Genomic DNA, 14,806 nt, shown 5'->3' with positions numbered 1-14,806 from the left:
TTGGGTCCCAGCGCTCTCCTCCTAGTCGTTTTCTTCCTCCCCTCCCTAGGTTTAGCTTGATCTTGTTGTCTTTTAAGTAAATTCCCCTTGTTTCCCGTTTCCTGTGGCCTTTGTTCTTTAAGGTGTGGTTGTTAAGTTTTGAAGTATTTTGGTAGCAATTAATTTATGCTATTAGGTTTATTCTAATAATTTTAATTAACAATAAAAATAATCTTGAATTTAATCTATGATAAGGTGTTATTTTTAACCCCTAAATAAAATATTAACTAATTTCTAAATATTAATTTTTTTTTTACCCTTATTTATTTTATTTCTTTAAAATAGTCCCTTTACCTCGTATATTAATAAGAATATAACCAACTATATTTATATTTAACAACTTTTGTAACTAACTATTAATTACTCTAATATTTATATAGGTAATAACTTTTATAATTAACTATTAATTTATATTAGTTTATTTTAATATATAATTATAACTATAAGTTTATAAAATGGTCCCCTTACTTTTATTTTTTATAACTAATAATTACTTTAATATTTATATAGGTAATAACTATCAATTTATATTAATTTATTTATTTGAATATATATTTATAACTATAAATTCATAAATGGTGCCCTTGCTTTTATTTTTATTAAAATATACAACTAATTGAATTAACTTATTTATTTAAATATAGTTTTTGGCCCTAATCCAGTCCATCTAACCGTTTCCCGGTCAAATTTAGCCGTTAGACAATATAGTCGTTACCTGGTCAGGAAATATAGCCGTTGGATGCTCTGCGCTGACTATTTAATATGCTAAACTAGATCTGTTTCTTCAACTTGTGCTCACGATGAACCACATTGGTTGGTTCGAAACACGTCGACAAATGAAATATCATATGATTATATTAGGTAATGTATGCTTTATAATGCAAACTTTATGCGTGGGCCCAAATTGTTCATGATTGTTGTATGGCATGGTATCGAGTTAGGTTTCCCCACCTCGAGGATGAATTTTATGGTACCCTAATTGAAGTCATCCCCAAGTGATTAAGTTCTTACTAGTCGTTGATAGACCCACAAGTATGGGGCGACCAAGTTCCATGTTGCTTTGTAGAACTTACAGTAGAATCCGTAGATCGCTTAGGCTTTATCGGCGATAATCATTGATTCCACGCATATAAACAATCAACCAATATAAAGAAAAATGCATGGTCATGATCACACCTTTTCTCCTCCACAACCTTCTTCAAGACCTCATCTTAAAATGTTGCATCACTGCTTCTCACTCGATATAAGCAATTGAGACTAGAGAAACAATTTGTAATGATCAGTAAATGCTTTCTTAATCACCCTTCTTTAATTCACCCTCTCATTCTTTCTCCCGGAGCATACATCTTCGCTCTTGTGCTTTTGATTCTTTCTTAATCATCCCCTTTTTAGTCAGTGTCCCGCTCTTTCTATTAGAGACATATATCTTGTCTCTGGCGATTTTGATTGTCAAGGCCTTAAAAGAGACCACAGTAGTCCTATCCCCAATCTTGAACAAATGTTTTCAAGCATGAAGTTATGATTCCCGATCATGCTCAAATTCCTTGACCCTCATAAGGTGGGACAACTTGGACCAAGCCTATTTTTCTTCATCAAAAGAGATGAGGTGAAGGTCCTTAGACATAGTTTCAAATTCTTCGTAAATGCCCCGGTGATGTAAACAAAAAAACTCACGGGGTTGCCGTGCCTAAAAATTCATACCATGCATATCCACCAAAATCATAACCATGGTGAAAGATGGAAGCAAAGCCATTACTAATTTACCAGGGAGATGCTACCATAAATTTTGTTTACACTAGCAATGAAATGTTAAATCCAAGGCAAATAACAAAGCGCACTAGTCAATTACAACAAATGAAATTTTATTTGCCTTTTGACGCAGTCCAATTCTATATTCTATAGTTGAAATGTATAAAATCAACTCCACTCACACTCACACGATATAATGGATGGATGATAGAATGATTTTTCCATTGATTTGTGTATATTATTAAAAGTATTTTGTGGAGGTTGAATCCAATCATGTATCTAATAATTATTAATTTCTAAAAATCTAATTCCAAAATAAACATGCATACCTATAACACAAAAGAATGATAATAATAACAGTAAAACTGAGAAAACTACATGCATTAAATTCCAAGATTCCAAAAATAAAATGGGATGAAAACACTAGATTCCAAGATTCTAGAATTAAAATTAAAAGTGAAATGGATGAAAACCTTAAATTCCAAGATTCCAAAAATGGGAAGAAATGCATGCATGTGACCAAACGTAAACCTAAACGTAACAAATCCCAATACCAATAAATAATACTTGGGAAGAGTAGAGTGGATGATGACAGTTACACAGTGAAAGAGAAAGAGAAGGCGAGAAAGCGAGCGAGATTTGAATGATATTTGGCGAACGACAAGCGGGAAGAAGCACCCAAGTTTTATCTCTCTCTACCTGCTGGCAGCCATGGGAGCGGCCACGCAATTCATCTCAGAGAAACCCGCACCACACCTGCAAAAGTGTGGCCGAAGCCACACCTGCAAAAACGTTGGAGCTCCAAAGAAAAATGAAGAAGACAGGGATAGACGGGGGAGAGGTCAGGCTCGGAAAAAGATTCAGAAAGCCTGCCGTTACTGGCTCGCAGGCAATTGCATGCACACAGGAGATGACTGCAAATATCTGCACTCCCATGTTGTTGGAGGCTCCGATGTCACTTTCTTGACAAAGCTCGTTGGCCACAGTAACAAGGTATGTAGCTTCTCGGTTTCCTTATTTGCTATGCATATGTTTTGGTTGGCTTCTGGTTTTCTCGCTCCCTCTGCATACTCTTGGTTTGCTCGTTCTTTGTTGGTTTCCTTACAAAATGTGCTCTGTTTCTTGGTTTCCTTGTCTTTTTTCCATATCCATTTGATTTGCTTGGTTTCCTTGTCTTTTCTCCATATCCATTTGATTTGCTTGGTTTCCTTGTCTTTTCTCCATACCCATTTGATTTGCTTGGTTTCCTTATTTTATGTGCTTTGTTTCTGGGTTTTCTTATCTTCTTTGCACATCCATTTGATTTACTTCCTTCCCACAGGCTATTCGAGGGATTGCTTTTCCTTCTCATTTAGGCGCTGCCGACAAACTCTATTCCGCTGGACAAGACAACAAGCTTATGGTCTGGGACTGCCATACAGGCCAGGTACTCTGAGCTTTTACTTACACTCAACTCTTATACTGTCTATAAATATCTTCATCGAAGCTTAACGTCTTCTTTCTTAAACAGGGTACACATATTCCTTTACATGGCGTGAGCGAAGCTGGATGCCTCCTCAGTGAAGGTCCTTGGATTTTTGTTGGCGTTCCTAACGCTGTCAAGGTAATTTAACGAGATTAACCTTAGTATTAGAATTGTTTTTGTCAGTGTGATTTCCTTCAGGTTGCTAACACAGTGGATTTATATTTCAGGCTTGGAATACTCTCACGTCCACGCAACAATCTTTAGATGGCCCCAGGGGACAAGTTCATGCCCTTGCTGTCGTTAATCAAATGCAAATGCTTTTTGCTGGAACAGAAGTGAGTCTCCTAAACTGCTTTGGCTTATGTAGTCATATTTGTTGTGACAAACCCCCTGATCTAAGGAGAGATGGTCAGTGGGTCACTTGACTCCACTGCCGTTGACCGGATTTCTTTTTTTTTGAAATACATAATGCCAAAACCAATTTCCTTCGTATGTACAGACTACACCAGTTGACCCGACAATTGACTCATGGGACTTGTCATGAGACTTCTTGACACCACCGCATATCCTGACATGAACAAAGATATCTGAATCCTCTACAAAAATCCTCCACCTTGGAATATCTGTCCCATGACCTAGTTCTTCTTCTTCTTTTTTCTTGGGTCAAATACTTACATTATTTAAAATTCACGAAGGAAATAAGTAGGGGGGTTGTCACATTTGTAGTGTGTTTTCTTTTATTAGCTAAACTCTAGGTCATGACCAGTGTGTTCGAAATCGGTGGAACTAGCCAGTCCGACCGGGTTGGGGGTCGAACTAGTCTGTTTCACAGCCTTGAACCGGAAGTGGCCGGTTCGGTACCGAACTGACTGATTCTATACAATTTGACCAAAGACATTCCAAATGTAATTAAAAAAATAAGATAAAATAAACATGAATTTTTGAGTGGGGCGGCATAACTTTCAAGCCTATGGCTCTTGAATCCTTATCCAATTTATGGTAATGTCCTCCTTGTTCTTTTTCTTTTTTTTCATCCTTTTACTTAAATTTTTAACATTAACATGAAATAACTGAGGATTTTTTAGAGTGGTTCCAACTTCATTGGATTTAATATGGAGAAAGCAAATTTCTAGAGCTCGCTCAAAATCTAGTAGACTTAACCGTTTCTCGGGATTTCAAGATTGGGGGAATTGCAATGTTTCCATTGGATTTTGTCATGTACGAGGGTATGGAACTAGTAATTAATCAAGATCACCAAACCCTCTATGTACCCTGATGTTAGTGGCATTGGTTGTCAAACTCCTTTATCATGACCCTATAAAAAATGTACCCATCGCTCAAACAAAATCTTGACTCGACATGCTACGCTTTTTCTATCTTATTTTAATGCTTAGAGTGTGATATTGATGACGAAGGTCCCAACAGAGGCAATGGTTATGATGATATGTATGTATTTGTTGTAGCATGATTTTCTTTTTCTTTTTTTAGTGCGAGAGGCCATCTAGAGCCTATTTTTTGTTGTATTTTCGTTTCAGAGATGAATTGCACTCAATGCTATTTTGGTTACATGCTATATCAATGAGAAGTTTTGCTTGTCTGTGTATAAAATGCTTTTGATTCATACGAATGCACATGACTATATATCTTTTTCTTTAAAATTTGAATGTATGTATTTTCGGCCGACCAATTCTCCAGTCCGGTTTTTTAGTGGTTCTGGTCCGGTTTCAACTGGTTCTCAGTTCGCCAGTTTGGTTCCGATAACATTGGTCGTGACTTTATTACATTATATAGCCCCACTGATTACGTTGACTTACGGTTTTACAGGATGGCACTATTTTTGCATGGAAATTTAATTATCCAGCCAATGCCTTTGAACCTGCAGTTTCCCTCGCAGGGCACACCCTGCCTGTTGTCTCATTGGTCTCAGGGGCAGGAAGACTCTACTCCGCTTCCATGGACCACACAATAAGGGTATGTTTCTTTGCTTCTCGTCCACTACTTTTATTTGTATTTGTTTACACAGTAAGATAAAAGAAAATTTGGGCTAACCTGGTTAATAAAAGCACAAATAAACATTGTTTTTCTTGCAAGCTTTGATGTTTTTCATTCACTTACAATTTTAGAAAATGAATTATGTACCCAATTCCAGATGAGTTTATATTTGACAGTTGTAAAGAAATTCACAGGTCTGGGATATGGAAAGTTTTCAATGTATACAGACCTTGAGGGATCACAAGTCAGTTGTAATGTCTCTTCTTTGTTGGGATGACTATCTCTTGTCGTGCTCATTAGACAACACGGTGAAGGTAAGGAAGACTTCATCATATGTCCATGTTTCATTCAGGAAACAAAATGGTGCACAAACTTCATTGGAATTTCTAACTCATCAAATGCAATGCAGGTATGGGCCGCTACATCAAGTGGAGCCTTGGAAGTGACTTACACTCATAGCGAAAAGAATGTATGTTATCTAATCCTCTCTACCTATAACAATTGTGTACATTTTATAATTAGTTTTTTTATCCATGCAACAGCCTATTTACTTAGTTGCAGTGCAATGCTATTTTTGTATTCATGATTTATCTACTAAGTTGCATTGCAACGTGCTTCTATCTGGCATGGTGGTCCTAGGATCTGAAATCAAAGAGGGGTAACCAGTCCATGGGGATGGTGTGACCTCTTTATTTTTTTTAAAGCCAAAGTGACATCTAGATTATTTATTAATTATTTTAATCAAACATGTTTTGTTCTGCTGCAATTCTGTAGTTAGTTTTATGATTTATAAGTCTCAGTAGTTGAAGGACGCCAAGGCCCAAGGGCAAGACATTTGTGCATCAGAAATTATTTAGTGGGTTTTGTGATTTATAAGTCTTGGTAGTTGAAGGACCCCAAGGCCCAAAGGCAAGACATTTGTGCATCAGAAACTAGATACCACAGTAAAATCAAATTCCACGAGAAAGTCTATGATTCATTCTTTTAATGGTTTCTTTACTTCTCTCAAATCTAGATTCTAAACATCCAGGTTGGGTAATGTATTTTATTGGAAAATCAACTACACTTACTACGCAAAATCTCTGATATTTTGCAAACTTGAACTTGTCTGTTTTATTATTATCATTATTATTTTAATGCAGCAAGGCCTTGCATGTAAGTGATATTTTGTTTTTTGTGTATGGTGTAAGAATCGAGTCAAACAATCCTATTAAGTCACTAGATATTGCAAGGTTTATGTTTCTTTTCTCAGAATTAAGTGGAGTTAAATTATTTTGGTCTTGCTTCTCACAGGGTGTTCTTGCACTATGTGGAATGAATGACAAACAATCCAAGCCTGTCTTGCTTTGTTCCTGCAACGATAACAGTGTGCGCCTCTACGACTTGCCATCGTAAGTATAGCTGCTCTTGAGTTCATTATACTAAAATATTGGAAAATGGAAACGCATTTTTGATCATTCTGAGAATGAAAACAAGTTGGGCTTCGGAATGCCTTTGGGCTATTTCAGGGTCATTTTGTCCTTGTTTTAAAAATATTTAATGGACTAGGAAATTGTTGATGCGCTCATTTATGGAGTTACATGAATGTGCTCATATTGTCTGCTTTTTGGTAAAATAACATTTACGGGTTTTGTCTCAGGTTTAAAGAACGATGTACACTGTTCTCGAGAAATGAGGTGCGAGTATTCCAGCTTGGATCTGGTGGATTATTTTTCACTGGTGATGGAGAGGGGGAACTTAAAGTATGGAAATGGGATACCCAGACTCTATGAGAGGCTGAGACAACCTATAAGAGTTTTGTTGTAATTAAGAGTCTCCAGTTGAAATGCTACTGTGGTCACTCCGACCCTTGTTCATATCTCCCACATCTGAAGCTCCTCCTGTACCCTTTTCACTTAGCATACTCTAACTACATCCACGCCGCTATGATCGTATTGGTCTGTGGAATAAACTCACATTGACAGAGGTATCTTTAGATGGCCCTGGGCACAAATTCATTCCCTGGTTTTGTCGCTAATCATATGCCTTTCACTGAAACACAAGTAAGTCTCCTGCTTTCTTTCTGTAATCATCTGTGTCATGTGTTTTGCTTTATTAAGTAAAATCTAGTTATATGTATGGCATCTTCTGTTTACTGTGGTTATAGTTTTCTCCATTTTAATTTTTTCTAAAACATTATTTGCTGACAGAGAAGTGGAGGACATTTTCCATCACATGCAAACTAATTTTGTCTCCACCCACAATCATTTACTGGCTTTTGGTAAGGTTTGGGACCATATTTATCAATTTACGGTCTTATCAAAGTTTTGTATACTTTCAGTTTCATTTCAGATCCATTTATACTTTTTATGAAATGTGGTAATGCACTTTCAGAAGTTGATGGCATATTTCTCCGAGAGGAGACTTTCATAATTGTATTGTCATTTATCTGCATATTTTGAGAAACACATTTCTTTTGCAGGTGGGCTATGATATTTTCCATCTCATCATATGTGCATCGTGCAAACTGATTTTCTTTCCTCCCACAATCATTTACTAGCCCTCAGTAAGGTTTGCGACCATATTTATCAATTTATGGTGTTACCAAATCTTCTTCCAATACCTTCAATTTCATTTCACATCCATTTATATTTTTTTTATGAGCAGTTGTAATGGATTTTTGGAATTAGATGATATATTCTCCTGAGACAAGCTTTCATTGTTGTATTGTCATTTATCTGCATGTTTTGAGGGACATATTTATTTTGCAGGTGGGCTATGACACTTTCCGCCTTCTTAAAATGTGCATCAGATGCAAGCTGGATTTTTTTTCCATCCGCAATCATTTACTGGCCCGTGGTAAGGTTTGGGACGATATTTATCAATTTATGGTCTTATCAAAGCTTTCTATACCTTCTGTTTCATTTCAGAATCGATCCATCTATACTTTTATGTGGTAGTGCATTTTTTGAGATTTGATGATATATTCTCATTAGAGTAGACTTTCATGATTGTATTGTCATTTATCTGCATATTTTGAAGGGCATTTATTTTGCAGGTGAGTTATTGCTGGGGCTGCTCCGTTGTTGACCAAGTTCCACAAGTTGTGGGCTTTGTTAGTTTAGGATATCCTTTTGGTGTGCGGCTGCATCAATAATCTTTGGTGGGCACCACAAATCTACTCTGCAGTCTCCAAAATCAAAGGCAGTATTGCAGCCATTCCCTTCTTGCAAAGCAAAGCCCAGCAGATGCAAAAATAATGGCACGTCCTGTGTACTTTGGACGATGTTCGAAAGGTTTAGATGTAAGATACTTGTTGGTGAGGCTGATTAGGCTGTGCGACAGCTATCACATTGCTCAATCAACAAATATTTGATTCTCTCACTGTTGGACTCGATTTGATTATTTTTTCCCCTTTGGTATAGTGTTGATTAAGATACGGGACTGGTTGAATATACTGTTACTGATTAGCATTGAGTGTGAATATCTCATCTTCTTCTCAGTTTCAAGAGTAAACTTATATTTCCTAGATGTTCCTAGTGGAAAATGTTTGAATAATTTTGGTATGCAAATATCTTGTCTTCTTCTCAGTTTGAAGTGGAAACTTGTATTTTCAAAATGCACCCAGTGCAAAATGTTTCAATACTTTTGGTGATCTGATAAGTATACGTTGTGCAAACTTACATCTATTCTCATTAATTAGATGGTGCCTAGGCTGCGTCGATTTTTACTCACTATTACACAAGCAAACATTCATCCTTGGCATGCGTACGAACATTGTTCAGCAAGGGGTGGAGCCTATATGGCCTTGGTTTTAGGCTAAAACTGGGGATGCCGTTCAGATGAAAAATCTGAGTTGTAGAAGTAAGCTAAGAGTTTATGGAATCAAGTGGCAGTGAGAACTGAATTGTAATTGCAATTTGAGCTGTGTGTTTGTGCTGAATCAGGTCTTATTTCAAACAAGAAATTGCTGCTGATACCTGGCTATTCAGTCTAATAGATTTAAGTATCGGAATTACCTTGCATATCCTCTCACGACAAATTAAAGGAGAGTGTACAAAGAATCTCTGAAATGTGTAGAGAAGTTATAAGCAAAAGAGAAATTTAGAAGAGGCACCGCATATCAATGTGATTGGATAATGTTTCTAACCCTCTCAGCCATCAATGATGATGAAGTTGAGGATGAGGATTATATGTACTCCGTAATGCAGCCTGGTTGCTTTGATGAGGAGTTACCTGTAATACACTCCCTTACCATTCTAACCCAAGGGAGGTGGTTACTAGGTTACCCGACTCTCATTTTACTGTTACAAGAATGGGGTAACATCTCCATACCTTTATTTTGTTACAGTTACAAGAATGGGGTAACATCTCCATACCTTTATTTCGTTACAGCTACAGGAATGGGGTAACATCTCCATACCTTTATTTCGTTACAGCTACAAGAATGGGGTGACATCTCCATGCCTTCATTTTGTTTTCAGACTGCCAGTAAAATGCTTGAAATATATTGACGGGGCACACTCTAGTTTGCAACTTATCATTTCCATTAGCAATGTGATTATATGTCCTACTGACCTAGTATAAATCATAGAGTGAACATTCAATGGCATGGACCTCCAGTCCTATTTAAATTTAGTCAATCTTTAATAAAGCTAGACTCCGTTGGAACGTTTTTGATAATCGGGCTAACAGCACTTCACATTAGATAAAAATGTTGAAGTAGACTAGAATGGGCTGTACTTACAAATTCAAAGAGCAGGATCTGTGACAGAAGCTTTTCATTGCTGTTTCTTAAGATACCAAAAGCCCTTGCATATTTTATGCACTCGTTTCAACATAGCTGTGTTCACACTTTGTCTGATTGAGTTGTAGCATCGAGACTGCTTGGGTGACTTTCAGTTGTTTTCCGAAGGATCCTCCATGCAAAACTGCCTTGAGAAGAATCCTGATCCCTTTTGTACACACCGGTGAGAAGGCACAATACCATTTCAACAAGAGATGAACATGAGAACAAAACAAATCCTTGCTGGACCGTACAGTCCAGGACTTGCATTACTCTCTGGAAACAGTCTTCCTTGGTCTCAGCGCTCAGATAAGGCATCATTGAAAGAGCCACACGACCAAATATCGGACTGTTAAAGATCTCTAACTGAGGGAGTTTACTTGCTCTCTAAAATTCTATGAAATGATCTCCAAACACATCTGTTCTTTTGCTGTACGTAAGTCATCATGTAACGGTGGTAGAACGAGTTTAAAGCTCTCTATCTGAGGGAGTTTACTTGTTCTATAAAATTCTCTGAAATGATCTCCAAACACGACTGTTATTTTGCTTTACTTAAGTCATCACGTAACGGTGGTAGAACGAGTTTAGTAATCCAAGTGAACTTTGTAGCAACACCACCAATAGTAGGTTCTATGACAATTAACTTCAACAATAAACAATAGGTTCTGTAGCATCTTGGAAATCAAATCATAAGGGAGAAATATCCTTAAATTCAATATTCTCGTCATCAACACCACCTTCATGTGAAAGGTGAAGGTTCCACCTTACATCTTCCTCCATTCCACTTCTAAGTTGCTCTTCCATAGCCTTAATGAAGGTGTCTAAGTTCACTTTGGGCATAAGGTGTTCTTTCTTTTCCCAAGTAGCAGCCAATTTTTGGTGCAATCCCTTGGTCACCCTGTGCTAGCCCAAACTCTTGTTAAATAAAGAAAGCCCTAACCACAAGACGTCCTAGATGCACAGCACACAAGCTATATCCATTGTAGAGAAATACCTTGGAATTCAGTGTCAAGGAGTGGCAATCATGTGAAAAGAATGAACTGTAAGGTTGTGACTTCGGATTTCATAAATTGTGTCCTGTGATACATTAAAGAAACCATCCATGCATTATCGAGTCATATATTTTAACCTTTGCATTAGGAACACCAAGCACAGAGTGCTGTTACATTCCCAGGACCTTAAAGTAATTAACAAAATGCTGGGAAAATATATTCTTATGCTGAGGCAGTATTGAGCATGATATATATATATATAGTGTGTGTGTGTGCGCGCGCCTCCGCAATGAGATTCCGGAGAATTAAGGAATCTCAATGTGAATCTCAGACCTGAGTGCTGGGAGAATTAAGATATCTCAAATGGTTGCAAGAAAACAAATGTTCATCTTTTCTCTGGAAACCGTTCAGAAATTTGCCTTCATGCTAATGAACCGTTTATTTGCCATCCGTCACAAGATGGTCCGGTCCAGCACGTCGTTAATGATGTGAACTTATCGATTTGACATACATATGTCATTATATTTTGAAACTGGCCCAAAGAATTTGATATGAATGTGCAAGAGTATCTATATATATATATATATATTTATTGTGCGTGTGTTCGAGCGCGCACAATGTGAATCTCAGACTTGAGTGCTCGGAGAATTAAGGTATCTCAAATGGTTGCAAGAAAACAAATGTTCATCTAATCTCTGAAAACTGTTCAGAAATTTGCCTTCATGCTAATGAACCTTTATACATTGAACTGCAAATTAGCGATAGAATTATTGCCATCCGTCACAAGATGGTCCAGCACGTCGTTAATGATGTGAACTTATCGATTTGGACATACAGATGTCATTATATTTTGAAACTGGCCCAAAGAATTTGATATGAATGTGCAAGAGTGATTGTGCTTGAGTTTGAAACTAGCCCAAACAATTTGTCATGAAAGTGCAGGAGTGATTATGCTTGAGACCCAAGTGAACCCTTACCCTTAAGTGACTGTTGATTTTGTTTCCCTTTAAGTGAATACATGAAAATATTTGTGTGAGATGACTGCATGGTTCCTCAGAAAAATTTTAGTTTATATATTTGCTTTAGTTGATTAGATCTTGAAATATGGAATCCTTGAAATTAGGTTTGCAAATTCAAGCTTCAGATTAAACCCCTGAAATGTCTATGGCATCATGAGAAACAATGCTTCGATTTCATCCCTGAAATGTCTATAGCATCATGAGAAACAATGCTTCGATTTGACCCCTGAAATGTCTATAGCATCATGAGAAACAATGCTTCGATTTGACCCCTGAAACATCTACAGCATCATGAGAAACAATGCTTTGGTTTGACGGAGTGCTGTACTATTAAGTTAGATCTGTCAACAAATTTGTAATGAGCTTTTCAGATAGACCAAAATTTATTTGCAGGTTCAGAGTGTTCATTAAGATATCAACCTCCAATAAACCCCAAGTTTACTGAGAAATAATGAGATTTGGCGCAATAAAACTTGGTAAGGAAGCCTAGATTTGAAAATATAGGTTAATAAATATTAGGATGCACGTATGACAAAAGGTAAATGAGACATCTAGGAAAGAAAGGAAAACCTAAAACCAGTTCCTTTTTTGTTATTGTCTCCTCATTTCCAGATTTAACATCTACCTTCTGAAGATAGAGCTAAACTTCTTCAATAACTTTCTGGCACGTTTCTTTGTTTCTTTTTTCCTTTTCTTCCTTCTATTTTGAGGCTGACCTATGTTGCTATCCATTTCAGTGGAAAGGTATATGGAAATCTTAAATAAGACGATATAAAGCAATGATTATCAAAGGCAAGCCCATGTAATGTGACATTAAATAAATAAGTAGTTTGTTTGTGTGGGTATGCAGTGAAGAGAAATTGTTAGTCCTTGAGCTTTTAAAAGACTAAGGAAGGCAACTTACCTCTGCCATTTCATGGGGCATTCCAAGAATATCTCTGTATAAGCCCAAATGGTAATAATATTCACCAATCATTTTCCTATGTACACAAGTGATGATCTCATTACTCATCTTATCTAGGTTCCAGGCCAACTTACTATTTATTTTTAATTAACACAGTGAAATGGCACCTAAAATTAGAAACAGGTTGTGAAGGTTTTATTGCACCGAGAGAAACAACCTAAGTGATGGTGGCCTGGGTGGTGGGAAAGCTCCGTTGTGTAATGTTCCATTCATTGAATCTTGACAAAGCACCGGGTGAATTGAACCGTGAATTGGGCGAGTTGAATGGCAGGGCAATGGCTTACACCCAACAAATCCCAAGTTTGATATGCACCTCAAAGGTAGTATAGGCCGAGAATGTATATGTCAGCCTATGTAAAATGTTCCATTAATCAAGAAAACTCTCTTCATTTTAGAAGTCCCAATAGAAGACGCTGCAGAATAATTCAGGAAATTTACTTTATGTCTTGGTGCTTTGTGGGCTGTTGATGTGAAGCCGACTTATTGTCTTTAAGCCAAAGTCTATGTGGTTCTTGGAACAGGTGAAGAGAGAGATTACAAATATAATTCTTTACACTCATAAAACGTTTTCCAATGCTATATTGTTGTGGTTGTGACCCGTTTTATGTACAGAAACCTTCGTTTCTCGCTTTTTAATGTTTTCAAGGATTGCTCCGTGAATCGAACTACATGGTTCAATTTCCCACTATGAATAAATGGACTTGGTTTTTCCGGTTCAATTTCCCACTATGAATAAATGGACTTGGTTTTTCCAGAAAGAGTCACTTGAGAAGCCCTCTATTGTGTAGTACATATACTCACAAAAGAGAATTCCATGTCATGAATGCCCACGAGCTAAGTGATTGGGGTGTTTGAAACTAGTGCATGGAAGAAAGTCTAGTGGGGATCCAAACCTTTTTCGCGCACACCAAGTAAAGGTAAATAAACGTAAATGCTTTGTTCATCAAGTGTGTCTCCACCTTTGAGACACACTTGATGAACAAAGCATTCCTCTTGATCTGAAATTGGGGCACTAATATAGCCCACGTGAGTCTCCAACACGTATCTTGTAGAAAAAACCAAATATGTTCTACGCAGTTTCAACATTCAATCTGACAATGTTCGAATTTGTTTTATTCAATTTCGACGCTGAATATGCTAATGTTGAAGTTTGTTTTATCCAATTTCAACGGCCAATCTGCTAATGTTTGAGCTCCCGTGGCCCCATAGGAAATCTAGATGTTGGAACTATTTGTAATGCCAAGATAAAAAATCTACATGTTGGAACTAGATGGAGACCATATATTCTCCTGAATACTAGAGACCTAAGTGTTGGTCCTTTCAAAGCATTTAGGTTGGCTATTCTCACATAACATAAATTTTCATGGAGTTATCTTTGTTTTCGTTTTATTCTTTTTTCTGCGTGGTCTTTTATGAGGATCAAGGCTTTACTTTTTCCTTAATAAATTTCCGGCAATCCAATGCATCTACTTATAACATCCCTTACTAGAGATCATCATCTTTAATGATCATGGAAGAGGCATTTGCTTTTAAAAACTTGTTGGTAGTTAGTTTGATTAAATTTAAAATGATTGCTTTATTACCATGGCATCCTTTCGACATTTAACATGAACTGATTTCTTGGACTCCGTTTCTTTATCAAGTGTGTTTAGAGATCTTTTTGAGAGTTATGGTCTTTAATTATTGGACACTTGTAAATTTAATTTAAAATTTTACAATACATAGCTGCTTTCCATTTGGCATAATGTTGCTCACTTTATCCTCGTAGTCACTGTCCAATTGGCATAGTGTTGTTCAATTTAAGCTCATCGCCTTCGGAGG

General features: G+C 36.9%; 1 protein-coding gene across 2 annotated transcripts; it reads left to right on the top strand.

Annotated features, from left to right (window-relative positions):
* The first annotated feature begins 2,396 nt into the window (after positions 1-2,396).
* On the top strand, positions 2,397-8,744 carry LOC149267609 (zinc finger CCCH domain-containing protein 17-like). Of its 2 annotated transcripts, none has more exons than XM_089399258.1 (13): positions 2,397-2,781; positions 3,110-3,214; positions 3,299-3,391; positions 3,481-3,588; positions 5,078-5,224; positions 5,440-5,559; positions 5,655-5,714; positions 6,539-6,636; positions 6,885-7,287; positions 7,435-7,505; positions 7,707-7,790; positions 7,996-8,083; positions 8,283-8,744. In XM_089399258.1, exons 1-9 carry the CDS (start codon positions 2,500-2,502, stop codon positions 7,015-7,017), a joined length of 1,146 nt encoding a protein of 381 aa, XP_089255384.1. In that variant the 5' UTR covers positions 2,397-2,499; the 3' UTR covers positions 7,018-7,287; positions 7,435-7,505; positions 7,707-7,790; positions 7,996-8,083; positions 8,283-8,744. The 2 variants fall into 2 exon arrangements, with proteins under 2 accessions (XP_089255384.1, XP_089255383.1); XM_089399257.1 differs by having other exon boundaries at positions 7,707-7,795.
* Positions 8,745-14,806: the final 6,062 nt, after the last annotated feature.

Source organism: Pinus tabuliformis, chromosome 6 (genome assembly GCF_031772625.1).
Source record: "Pinus tabuliformis cultivar Carrire ecotype Pingquan chromosome 6, CPIR1, whole genome shotgun sequence".
Classification (NCBI taxonomy): Eukaryota; Viridiplantae; Streptophyta; class Pinopsida; order Pinales; family Pinaceae; genus Pinus; species Pinus tabuliformis.
This window is presented reverse-complemented; position numbering and strand designations above follow the sequence as displayed.

Excerpts from the sequence above, each read along its gene's own strand:
- LOC149267609 (XM_089399258.1), top strand. The coding sequence starts at position 2,500 with ATGGGAGCGGCCACGCAATTCATCTCAGAGAAACCCGCACCACACCTG. Across the intron at positions 2,782-3,109 it reads TCGTTGGCCACAGTAACAAG|GCTATTCGAGGGATTGCTTT; the intron begins GTATGTAGCTTC and ends TCCTTCCCACAG. Across the intron at positions 5,715-6,538 it reads ACACTCATAGCGAAAAGAAT|GGTGTTCTTGCACTATGTGG; the intron begins GTATGTTATCTA and ends TGCTTCTCACAG.